This window comes from Penicillium vulpinum, assembly GCF_028829585.1.
Source record: "Penicillium vulpinum strain IBT 29486 chromosome Unknown utg000002l_segment0_segment0, whole genome shotgun sequence".
NCBI lineage: Eukaryota > Fungi > Ascomycota > Eurotiomycetes > Eurotiales > Aspergillaceae > Penicillium > Penicillium vulpinum.
In genome coordinates this window covers 2,660,570-2,672,672 of record NW_026643242.1, presented here as the reverse complement: position 1 = coordinate 2,672,672, position 12,103 = coordinate 2,660,570, and the positions used below count along the sequence as shown (strand labels likewise).

Genomic DNA, 12,103 nt, shown 5'->3' with positions numbered 1-12,103 from the left:
TAGGTTGATATCATTTGGCGAGGCCCCATCGGGGGGCGAGCATAGACGGGAAGTGGAGCCCCGAGTTGATATTGTGCTGGGGGCCATTCTTGGTTTTTTGAATTTTGAAATCCTTGAAAAGATTACCGAGAGTCGTAGGGATTAAATTGTTGAGCCCGCTGTCCTACCTGCACCGATTAGATTATATACTATTCTCCCAGACCAAAACTCCATACATTTGTCTCTACAGGAGTAATCGACCGCTTATGCGGCCATATGTAGACTTTTTAGCCCTCTTTTTCGGAGTAGTATTCTTAGATATTCTTTTTAGGTATCTTTCTCTTTGATATTTTCTTCCAGGTGGGCTGGGGGTGTAATTACTGACCAGTCACTCATGCAATATTGTCTTGTGTCAGATGTGAGCCTCAAATTCTCTATACAACATATGCCACTCAGCCCGTTCGGGGAGCCTCCACCCGGGGCGGATCTATCCGCCGATTACGGCACACGGAACAATGCCACTGTGATCACAAACTCCTTGCAACGGTAACTACCGGCTTTCCTATACAGGCTGTGCAAATGGCTGCAGATGATTGGGTAATTATGGCTGCCTTTGATGTTGTCTCCAAATTGTGATTCTGTTACAATACGGGGATTGCCTCATTTACTGACAATTTTCGCCATACGAGGGAATAGAAGGCCTCTCGTGTTTTAGGCGATGAATGCAAATTACATTCTTTCCCTCCAATTGATCTTTAAGAACAGTCTAGCAAGCTTTCTGGCCTGTTTATTTAGTTATTTCCATTATTTGTCACCTGGATCATGGACGACGTCTTCATCTGGTCCAGCGTTGAGCAAGCCCTCCGTCGGAGTCTTATGCGCTCGTCTTCCAACATTACATATACTGCTCCGCACTGCCATTGCTCGCGTGTTTGGAACGAGTTCGAGGAGATATGTTGAGACTTCAAGCAACCCGGAGTCAGCGAAGAAAAAGATATTTATTCGCAAACCAAGGTCACGGCTGGGGCGAGTCCTTGTTGACTACACATGACATATAAGTCGGCGGGCCAGAAGGTATCATGGCGATGATGGGAAGATTACGGTGGATACGGACTTTCGAATGGTCGAAGAGATCAATCAGTTGAAGATCAATGCTACCGGACGGGTAATACCTTTCCCCCAAGGCACACACTGCATGTGCCAGCTTTCTAAGGTATTAACATTCCCGCAGTCGACCCCGGATTGCTGACTAATGTGTTTTCCCCTCCAGGGCTTTTCCGGGGCAACTTTGGAAGTCTCGAGGGTCACATGTACCGTAATCATTCATCTTTTTAAGAGCGCCGTGATGGTGCTTAAAAAATGTCCAATCTGTTCGCGGGTGTTTAAAAAAACCGAGCATTATAAGAGACATGAGCGGTCGCGTCAGTCATGTCGAACCCCTACAAGAACAGCAACCTAACATGCAAAACAGATACCAAAGAACGCCCATATGAATGCAATGTCTGCCACAAGCGTTTCTCTCGAAGGTAAATTCCGTTGAAAGCGCATGTGAATTGTAACAATATTCAAAATCATATGTTCGAATTCCTAAGTTGAATGAGTATACAGCGATGTCTTGAGTCGACATGCCAAGGGCCATAATCAAACCAACGCGACAGCCGGCCCATCGGAAGCGCCAAATCGACAGTCGTCAGTAAATACGGGTGCATCACCATTGATGCCCAGGCCAGGAAATGGGTTTATCAGCACAGAATCGCAGATTCCACCTATATCCACCACTTCGCGAGATGCGTCTCTCGCATCAGCCGGGCTCCCATCGTCACTAGATTATCTAGCTGATATCTCAGTCCACCATGGCCGCACCGAGTCAGACCTCGGCGTGATGACTATTGACGACCAGCAGCAGTACTTTGGATGGAATGCAGTCACGCCAACAGAACAAATGTCACACCGAGCTGGCTTGACGTTCGACTCCGGGTCAAAAGACATGCTACAAATGTGGCTTGAACCTCGCACAGATTCAGGGTCAAATGGATCGATAGATCTGATGCGTGATAGCCATTTGCCTCTGATGAGTGACAATTCGATTCTTGCTCCAGACCGGCAGAATCAACATTCAGTCGACGGCAGCGATAAAATTCCCAATGAACGCTTCGCTAGAGTCCAACAGTGTTGGTTAGCACCACCTAACACTGGGCGACTTATCAATGGTTTATGGCGGGATATCTCCATGTTACCTGTTGATAATATCTTCTCCGTTCAGTCAACACACCTTCCCAGCGAGCCAAGTGTCGTTCAAGGATCGCGATGTGGATTCGACGAGGATTGCAGACGGCGTTTGCAGGCAGCTTTTGGATCCCTGAATGTTTCTGCAAATATGCAATCTCCCATAAATACCATAAATAGGAGTGTTCACCCAGCCACGCCTGCCTCGACCTTGAATCATCCTGATTCTGATTTCCCTCCCGCTGAGATCTTGGATATGGCACTGGACTTATTTTTCCGCCTCTTTAATCCTCTCTTGCCATTTGTGCATCAGCCGACCTTTTCGGCAAAGAAGGCGCGACCATCTCTTCTATATGTTATGACGCTGGTTGGCATGACATTGCTTGGCACGAAAGGAACAACTGCGTTTGTATCCAGAAATTTTTCTGTAGGTCAAATACTGTTAAGCGTGTCATATATGCAGGTAGCCTACTGACAGTCATGAGGGTGCTTTGGACAAGGTAACAGCTGAATTTGCTCGATGCTCAATAGGACTTGAGAACACTTCCGGCACTGTGACATTATTTGCGACAGCTTTGCTTTTATTAAACCTGGCTGGGTTAACCGGGGTATGAATCCCTCCGGCCGAGTCTACTAGATTTTAAGTACTAATCAATGTCATTCTACAGGAAAAGTTACATCTGGAACAGTGTCAACCGCTTTATATCAATGTCATGTCTGTGAGTTTAAAGAGAACTCTCTTGTTTTCCTCTTCCGTTGTGGCTCTAATAAGAACTACTGCAGCTCGCCCAAAGACATGGGCTATTTTCAGCCAGTGAGGGGCAGATCCTTGACATAACTTTGTTCGAAACAGTTCCCGATATTGACATGAGATGGAAATCCTGGAGCAAGGTTGAATCAACTAAGAGGTATGCCACAATTCTTGATCATACGTCGTGAACACATCACTGATACTCTCAAGAATAATCATCGGACTACTGCTGCTAGACTCTTGGTACTCCTCATTCCTCTCGATAGGTCCAATCGCAGTCCCAGACTCGATCCAACTCATCCTCCCCTGCAGCGAATCTCTTTTCTGCGCCCACTCCTCCGCCCAATGGGCACACCTAATCCGCGGCGGCAAGCACATCCTCTCATCAACAATTCTCGCCCCATCTGAAAACATCAACGTCCCCACCCTAGAAGCTCCAGCAGATGAGTTCTGTATACAAGCAGTGCTAGCAGTAGTTCAACTCCGCCAGTCAGAATCATACCACCGTCTCCTCTCCAATAGAGCCAGCTACCCCTTTGCTCCATGTCACACCTACGCCATGGACGGCCGAGCTAGATGCCTCCCCTCCCTCCAATCCCAGCTCATCACAAACTACGGCGAAACTCTCGACCGCTTAAATCCCAATGCCCTTGTTACATGGCACAACATGTGTATGACTCTCACGGCCGATATTCAAATATTCGATCTTGCAGCTGGCCGTGCAGGCCCCGCTCCTGCACGTAAGGCCTTCGACGATCTCCGCGAGTGGTCGCAAACACCTGCAGCCAGACGCGCGTGTCTACACGCCGCGCATATCTACAATGTTATGGCAAATCGAAAAGCTTCCGACCACCCCACGTTCCAATCTATGTTTTCGCTTTTCTCGGCCGGGTTAGTGCTCGGTTTGTATACGTTCATGGTGTCGGACTCCGCGAGTTCGTCGTCTAGTCTCGGGTCCGTGGAGTTGATGGATGATGTTAACTGGAGATCGGTGGGGACGGAGGGGTTTACGAGTTTCATGGAGCCTAGGGGAAGTCAAACTTTTGCGCCGACGGATGATCATGCTGTTAACTTCATTCGAAATGGCGCTAATATCTACTTGCGAGCACTGCCGCTCCATGGTGGGTATCAGTCTGCGCGTCGAATCCTTCTTGATTATGCTTCTCTCCTCAAGGACTCTGGGAAGTGGAGTGTCAAGCAATTCTCTTATATTTTATACATAATGAGTGATGTTCTTATGGATGTCGAGTGATATTGTGTCAACTGGGATTGGCAAAAAAAAGAAAGTCTATTATGGTTTGGTTTTCTTTGGCTCTCTTCTTCCTTCTTCTTTTTTATTTACTCGATATGATTATATTGATAAATTTTAAGGTAGGAGGACTCGCAGCCGGAGTCATGGAGCAAGTGCGGCATGTTTCCATCTTCATTCAACATTATATAGCCCCCGGGGATCGGTTGAAGCCTGCCTGAAGATAAACCACCCTTCTTACATTCTACATGTTATCATACTATGCGGTCTTTATGGGTTTGAAAATGATAATAAAACAACTGAATTGACCGCATCATTTTCAGTCAGATTCTAATTCTATAATCGATCGACTAGGTACATACATGTATGTACATACTAGGCTCCATTCACTTGAACACGAGACCACCATGGAGCATCACCCAGAATGCGCTTAGTATCAATGGTCTCCCTACCAGCCACGATCTCCTCCCAATGCCAATCAGCAATCTCAGCTGCTCGCCACAGAATATGAACATGTACGAGCTCGGGGTCTCCTACAACTGGCAACGAGAGACAGCATTTCTGGTTGTGATGCTGGGGGAAAGGTGTAATAGTGGCTACTCCGGATCGGCACTGCTCGGCCATAAGACGCATCATTCTCTCGCCGCTGTTAGGCGCAGTTCGTCCGCCGAACTTGGTGAAATCTACCGTCACCCAGTGGACGAAGTCCTCTGTGTCGATCTCGGCGATGTTGCTGCCATCGGCACGAGAGAACATACCTGGTTGTGGCATATTGGCTGAGGTGGGAAGTGTGGGTTAGATAGTTGAGTTGATATGAATGTATGAACCTAAGGTAATTGTGATGAATAGCTCGAGATGGGGTCACTGTGCGATGGTGAGGTTAATTTATGGGATGCATGGTCAGTTAAATATGTACTCCGGTCCATGTTGTCGGATATAGACATGAAAGAAAGTGAAGGTAATTGTTTTTAACAAAGACTCGAGCATTTTGAGATTCCCCTTTGCTCCTTTGTCAATATATAACTAGAGACTAGCCCCGCCTTGCTTCTCTTCTCCTAATGATAGATGTCAAATGATGAAAGATGACATTGTATACTTGTATATTTTTATATTCTCTATCGCTTTTATAGTTCGATAGGTTGTATACTTTTGAGTTCAATCTATATCTTCTTGGCGTTCTCCGGACTCGGCATCGCGCCATTTCCCGAGGTTATTCTCGAGGTCGCGGGGTTCCTTCCGAATTACCAACCCTTCCTCGCAGCTTGCTGGTCAACTGCGCCTTCCCGATATGTCTGCACGTGCTCTGATTAAGCAGCATTTTAAGCTTAAAAATAAGCTTCCTACTCGCGGCTTTTCCAGCACCAGACCCACCAATGCGGACTTCACCCATGCGGTACAGTGCACCCGAGATCCAAGACAGACCTAAGCTAATCTGGATAAAAGGTAATTGGAGCAGGCGTCGTCGGTCTCGCGACCGCACGACAACTTGCAGCTCGCGAAGGCACCTCAACCATTCTACTAGAGCGACATGACGCACCAGGAACAGAGACGAGTAGTCGCAACTCCGAGGTACGCATGCTATACGATAAGCCCACCAACCCAAACAAACTAACAACACATTTTTACCAACCAGGTAATCCACGCAGGCCTCTATTACCCAGCAAACTCCCTTAAAACCCAGCTCTGCATCCGCGGCCGCAACCTCCTCTACGACCTTTGCGCGCAAAACAACATCCCCCACCGCAACACGAAGAAATGGATTGTGGCGCAAACCCCAACACAATGGGAAGCTTGTCTGAAAATACACGCGCACGCCCAAGGACTAGGCGACGCACCGACACGGCTAGTCGGGCGTGATGAAGCGCAGCAGCGCGAACCAGACGTCAAGGCAGACGCAGGCATTGTTGAAAGCGAGACATCCGGCATCGTGGATAGCCACTCGCTGATGACTTATCTACAGGGAGACTTCGAGGACCGCGGCGGCGATATTGCGTTTAAGACGCGCGTTACAGACGTCGAGGCTATTGACGGCGGCCGCGGTGGATATAAAATTACCGCTGTCTCGGATGAAGATGGCTCGGTTACTACTATTACCGCTGAAACGCTGGTTAATAGCGCTGGTCATGGCGCTTGCGCTATCAGTAACATGCTCCTCCCGCAGGAGCGCCATTTTGTTCCCCATTATGCTAAGGGCACGTACTTCTCGTATGCGGCGTCTAGGCCTAGGACTTCTGTTCTGGTTTATCCGGCGACTTTGCCTGGTACTGGTGGGCTTGGTACGCATCTGACGCTTGATATGGGTGGACGTGTTCGCTTTGGGCCGGATGTTGAGTGGGTGGATAGTCCTGATGATTTGGTGCCGAGTGCTGCACGTTTGGAGCAGGCGTTGCCGGAGATCAAGGCATACCTGCCTGGTGTTGATGTCGATGCCATCGCGTTGGATTACTGCGGTATTCGCCCTAAATTGGGGAGGGGCGGGGCTGTCAATGAAGGTAAAGGGTTCCAGGACTTTATTGTCCGGGAGGAAGAGGGTCTACCTGGGTTTGTCAATTTGTTGGGGATTGAGAGCCCGGGCTTGACAAGTTGCTTGGCGATTGGTGAGATGGTTAACGGTATCCTGTACCGTTAGGTGTTTCTTTCATCTTGCGCTTTGGCTTGTAATTACATGACTTGGATGGTATATAGAGAAGATACATAGAGTAAAAGAACACTGTATATAGGCCTTCGGCCAAACCATCCCATCATCATTTTACCGGATTTCAAAATGAGCATAACCGTGGGCTTTTTAAGTTGTGAATGTTTCTAATTTTAGGGGAAACAAGAAGTAAGCATCAGAACGTAAGGGCCAATGACATCGGAGACATGCGGTGAGATTTTAGTTCCATTGCCTAAATTAACTATATTAATGGCCGACCCCCAATCCCTCCAAGGCTACGTAGACAGAACTCCAATCCACCAAAATGACATCTCTCCTGACAACCCTAGGCCTGCGCACCTCCCTTGACTTCAAATCCACAAACTACGGCCCCCTGTTCCTAACATCTAACTTCATCCTCGCCTACGGCGTCCTCTCCTCACGCACCCTAAAACAATGGTACGGCCTCGACCACCAAGTCTCGCCACGTGAAGACCTGGCCAAATACGGCGAGGTTGCTGTGCACGAAGGCAAGATCACGCGTAGGCAGCTTGACATGCTCAAGCGTAATGAGTCGGCGCATGCTAATGCGGTGGAGAATTTCCCGTTGCTGGTTGCCGGGGTGCTCTTTGCATCGATGGCCGGTGTCCCTGCGAAGAAGATCAATGCCGCGGCGTTATCGTATACTATTGCGCGAATTGTCTATGGCGCTGTTTATATTTTGGTGGATCATCCTACGTGGAGTCAGGTCAGGGGGTTGGTGTGGTGGTGGGGGAATTTGAGTTCTTTTTTCCTATTGTGGAAGGCTGGAGAGTTGTTGGCTTGAAGGGAGGGGGTGAGTGAGGGATGTATGAAGCTTGGTGTATTGTCAAGTGTACTGTATTCTTAGCAGAGTAGCAAAGGGCTAGAATAAAAAACAACGTCCAAGAAGGCAGATGTGAAAACGCCTACCTCGGTCATCAAGACGAATTGATAAACAAGACTCATGTGCAGTCCATGAAAGGAAAACTGACAGCACCAGCAAACCATGATAGGATGAAAAGCAAAAGAAAGAAACCCATTCCAAAGTCAACGTCCAGCGTCTATAAAAAAAAACACCACAACACCAATTCTGAGCAGTAGTAAACAAATCATTTCAAGCCAAATCCTTCGCTATTTACAACTGCATCCCAGAGCAGCTGCTGGAGCTTCTCCCGTGTGGAATAGCGGTGAAGGCCCAGCGTGTTGAAACATGTACGCGCAATTGGGTAACGGCGACAGTCATCTCCCAGGCAAGCAAGTCGGATGATAAGGCTTGCAGCGCCCATGGCTGGGATCCGATCGCTTCCAGTAATGAATGACAAGATCTTGCGCTGCGCTTGAGGTTGCGATTTCTCGAAGAATTCCCAGAACCATCGCACCACGGGGACCGACTCTGGTTGTGGGTGTGACCAGTTGTCGTAGGTTGCCACGGCCTGGAGAGAACTGACATCGAGTGGTTCATCTGAGCCGCGGACTAGCATTTCGATCTCTTCTGGTCGGAATAGTGACAGTGCATTGCCACCGCAAACCGTGAAGAATCCGCGTTTGAAAGGTTCGAATTGTCGAGCCACGGCTGTATCTAGCAAATATTTGACATATAAATCCACAAACTCACGCTTGTTGGAGTTGGTCACCGGCCGGTTCTCGCCATTTGCACAGAGTGGCACACTAATGATCTCGCCGTAGCGATCGACCTGGGCAACAAAATCATAGCAGAATGTTTCGGCAACATTGCCTTCAAATTCTAGTAGACCCCGGAGTCCTTTGGCGAGAGCTGGCCTGTATTCGGCGAGATCTTCTAGAGTGCATTTGAAGGTCGAACGCAAGGAGGTAGCCGTTTGTGGCCCGCTGGCATGCGGCGCTGAGGACAGTAATTTCTTGAACGCAAATGGCGGGAGATCAACATCAAGAATGGTGGAGTTGTAAATGGCGAGACCTAGAAGAACCCCAACCAAAAAGAATTGTTCAGATGACTCAAAGCAATAAGGATTGAAGTAGCAGTACTGCGAATCATCATCGTAGATGAAGAGGCCTATTTTGGATTAGCCGGTCATCTAAGTCTTGAAATCAGAAAATGCTTACCATGAAGCGGGTCAAAGACCTCTCGAACGAGCAGAAGGAACCATTCCTTCCGCAGGCCACCAGCATCAATGCCTTCTTCGCCCGAAAATTCAATTCGGAGACCCTTTTTGATTTCTTCTTGGCCAGTACCAACAACTTCACTCACCCCCTTAAGGCTGTCTTCAATCAAACACTCGCGCCGTACCTTCAACACAAGGTACTGACTAACCGCCATGTGGTTTAGGACGCTGTTGAAGAATGCATCGCGTGCTTTCACTTCCATTTGGCGTCGTGCATCATGTTCCATGATATGAATTTTGGCCCAGATGCTAAGGAGGAACGGATACTGACAGAACGAAAACTTCGTGGCTTTAGCTTCCCAAGTCTCGAAGTCCGTCACTAGATCCGAATAGTCCAGCAACGTGTTGTAAAATGTACTGATCGGAATCATATGTCCTTGACGAGGGCCTGGGTTCTTGGGCATTTCAAGACTGCGCGGAGTTCCATCATATTTTCTCGTTGCAGTGGAGACGTTAGCCGTAAAGAAAAGCGACATTACTCTTGCCGCCGCTCTGATCTGCCAGTCCTCAGTGTATACCATGGGGTCTTCACTTGTTTTGCCAGACTTCTTGTTCGTGCTACTTCGATTAATAGCAGCGTGCAGTTCCGCAGCGGTGTTTCCAGAAGCACTGGCGAAGCTTGGTATTAGATCATCTCCATCTTGAGGGTTCTGAGGACGTTTTCGCCCATGCTGACGACTCAACCGGTAAGTGATAAATCCACCGATAAGTTCTACCAGTCGCTCGAGATGTCTGACAGAGAAACGGGAAGCCCAAGACACGAGATAGTGATGGCAGTCATTGGGCAAGTTGGACATGAGTCCGAGAATTCGTTTCAGAATTCCATAGTGATGACTAGAACCCTCTAGACGAGCAGAGGCTTTGGGCAAGTCTTTGTGTGAGAGTTTTCCGTTTCGAATTACCAACTTCGGATGGTCTTTTGGATGCGAGGGGCGTCTGTCGTCTCGATGAGACGGCATGGTCGGCGTATGCTGGCAATATGACGCAGGTGAAGACAACATAGGATTCGCTAACAATATAAACAAGAACCTGGTATCTTCTGGCTTCTTCAAAACACGGCGCGGGCGCTTAAGGAGGCTCTCTGTGGCTTTCAACAGCGCCCGTTGTAAGTGTAAACGAGATTCACCGATTTGTCTCCCGATCAAGGACGGATCAATAGACGCCCATCTCTTGGCTCGGATCGAATCCGCTTCTGATCGTGTGGGGTCAGGCTTTTTGGCCGCCCACACATCAGTCCAAGAACTCCCCGCAGACAGAATCAAATGATACCACTGGGATACCTCGATCCAATTGATCCGAGGACTTCGCGATGATACCATCCGGGACTTTTGGTTGCTCTTCTCTTTGTTATACGCTGGATTTTGGCCTTCAGCCTCAGCCCATTCATTCATCCACCAAGCAGAGTTCTCAGTCAAATCTCCTAAAAGAAGAGTTTTGGCATCCGGTTCAAAGACAGGAGTGGCATGCGCTGATTGGGGCATCGTAGTCGGTTCCATCTTCATTCTCGGCGGATTGCCATTACTGGCGGATCGAGCTGATTGAGGGGGTGGGTGTGTGGTGAAAGATTCATTGAGGCAATCACAGCCTTTGAAGGCAGTGGTGATGGTAATTTCCAGCTGTTTGAATATGGGTGTTCGATTGTCGCAGATTTGAGGCCCAGGGCTCCCAGCTTGAGAAACACCTTGCGGGCGACCGTCTAGCTTTGGGGTTGATCGGAGATCTGAATTTGCTCGGACTCTGACAGGCGTGTCGTTGCCCTCCCAGCGAACGGATTGCGGTGTCAAGTAAACTGAGTTCTCTTTTGATGCCGCCAACCTTTCCTGTTCACTAGAATGAGAAGCACTGCGGTTCCGAGGGCCCCCGGTGCGCGGAGGTGAGAGGTGATTTGAACCAGAGGCATGAGTCTGCATTGGTGGAAGATCAGGGAGCGGTTTGTTCTTTCTGTCGTCGTCCGGCAACAACCCTGACCGAGAACCAATTTCCAAAAGGCTATCAAAATACACATTGAGACACCCTCCGATCATACCACGGGTTTGATTAACCGTCAAAGGAAACACTGTAGGGGGAAAAAATCAGCATTTATTTCACAAATCTATAAAGCAAAAGTAGCATTGGTGCTGTTACCTTTGCTTGCCAACCTGGACGCCCCACCCTGAGGCCCTTGTGGAGTGTTGTCTTTTGATTCATGAGAAATCGGCTCAAGGTCTGTGATCATCAAGCAGTCGGTGCATCTAAACACTTTTAAGTGCCGTGGCCATCGGACAGTAGCATCACAAGTCTGGCACTTGCCCTCGGCGATATCATTTCCAGCTGCACCTTTCCGGGGACTTGACGACTCGGGCTCCAAGGGATAGGTTACCTCATCGTCATCGTCATCGTCGGAGTCCCAAGTCGCATACTTGGCGGCTGTCTTGTCCCGTTTTCGCCCAAACCCAGCGAACGGATTGCTGATCGAGCGTGAATGTCCTCGATTTTGCGAGCTCCTGGGCATACTGCCATTTGCTGGGGACACGATCGAAACATCATGAGGCCGAGCTGGGCGGCGTGGGCTGGTTTCCCGACCATGGATTTGGGAAGGGTGTAATGGGATGGCGGCAGTGCCAGAGCTTGAGACAGGAGGGATAGGCGGATGACGTTCAAACCGGGAAGGCATAGATGCGCATGAATTTTACTGGATTTGATTTAACAAAACTCAACCTCTCCAGTATGGTATCCAGCTCGTGGAGCTTGTCCTTCGTGCCAGACACATGCGAGTAGATCGTGGACAACGGAGTGGGGGGTAAGGCAGTGCTTCTTTGTTTGGTAAAGGACAGGTCAGGTTGGTCTATTCCAGGGATGGACGTTCAGTAAGCAAATCATGTCTCACAAAATAAAGAAATATCTCACCTCGAACTTCAATAGAAAAGTGATGGACCGTTACAACAACATTTCATAGTCTGTGGACGGATTGGGAAACTGGCCGGGGTTAGGAGTAGTTCATGCCTCAGGCACCAATTTCTATTTATGGATCATCCGCCTGAAATCGCAAGCAACAGATCTATTTTTGTGGAACAACTCGTGTCCCGATGATCGTTAATTAGTTAAAGAACCAGTCAAGGTAT

At 48.7% G+C, this 12,103-nt stretch overlaps 4 protein-coding genes across 4 annotated transcripts; 2 read left to right on the top strand and 2 right to left on the bottom strand.

Annotated features, from left to right (window-relative positions):
• Window positions 1–1,696: 1,696 nt before the first annotated feature.
• Window positions 1,697–4,208, top strand: N7479_004072 (uncharacterized protein; the record flags this gene model as incomplete). The annotated part of the gene is made up of 5 exons (XM_057251769.1): window positions 1,697–2,632; window positions 2,691–2,813; window positions 2,874–2,924; window positions 2,989–3,113; window positions 3,167–4,208. 5 exons carry the CDS (start codon window positions 1,697–1,699, stop codon window positions 4,206–4,208), a joined length of 2,277 nt encoding a protein of 758 aa, XP_057111094.1.
• Window positions 4,209–4,580: 372 nt separating this feature from the next.
• On the bottom strand, window positions 4,581–4,976 carry N7479_004071 (uncharacterized protein; the record flags this gene model as incomplete). The annotated part of the gene is made up of 1 exon (XM_057251768.1): window positions 4,581–4,976. One exon carries the CDS (start codon window positions 4,974–4,976, stop codon window positions 4,581–4,583), a length of 396 nt encoding a protein of 131 aa, XP_057111093.1.
• Window positions 4,977–5,493: 517 nt separating this feature from the next.
• N7479_004070 (FAD dependent oxidoreductase) lies at window positions 5,494–7,666 on the top strand (the record flags this gene model as incomplete). Its single annotated transcript, XM_057251767.1, has 4 exons — window positions 5,494–5,598; window positions 5,649–5,774; window positions 5,839–6,829; window positions 7,149–7,666. The coding sequence occupies 4 exons, from the start codon at window positions 5,494–5,496 to the stop codon at window positions 7,664–7,666; spliced, it is 1,740 nt and encodes a 579-aa protein (XP_057111092.1).
• A 304-nt stretch (window positions 7,667–7,970) lies between these two features.
• On the bottom strand, window positions 7,971–11,655 carry N7479_004069 (HECT-type E3 ubiquitin-protein ligase; the record flags this gene model as incomplete). The annotated part of the gene is made up of 3 exons (XM_057251766.1): window positions 7,971–8,893; window positions 8,944–11,058; window positions 11,127–11,655. The coding sequence occupies 3 exons, from the start codon at window positions 11,653–11,655 to the stop codon at window positions 7,971–7,973; spliced, it is 3,567 nt and encodes a 1,188-aa protein (XP_057111091.1).
• Window positions 11,656–12,103: the final 448 nt, after the last annotated feature.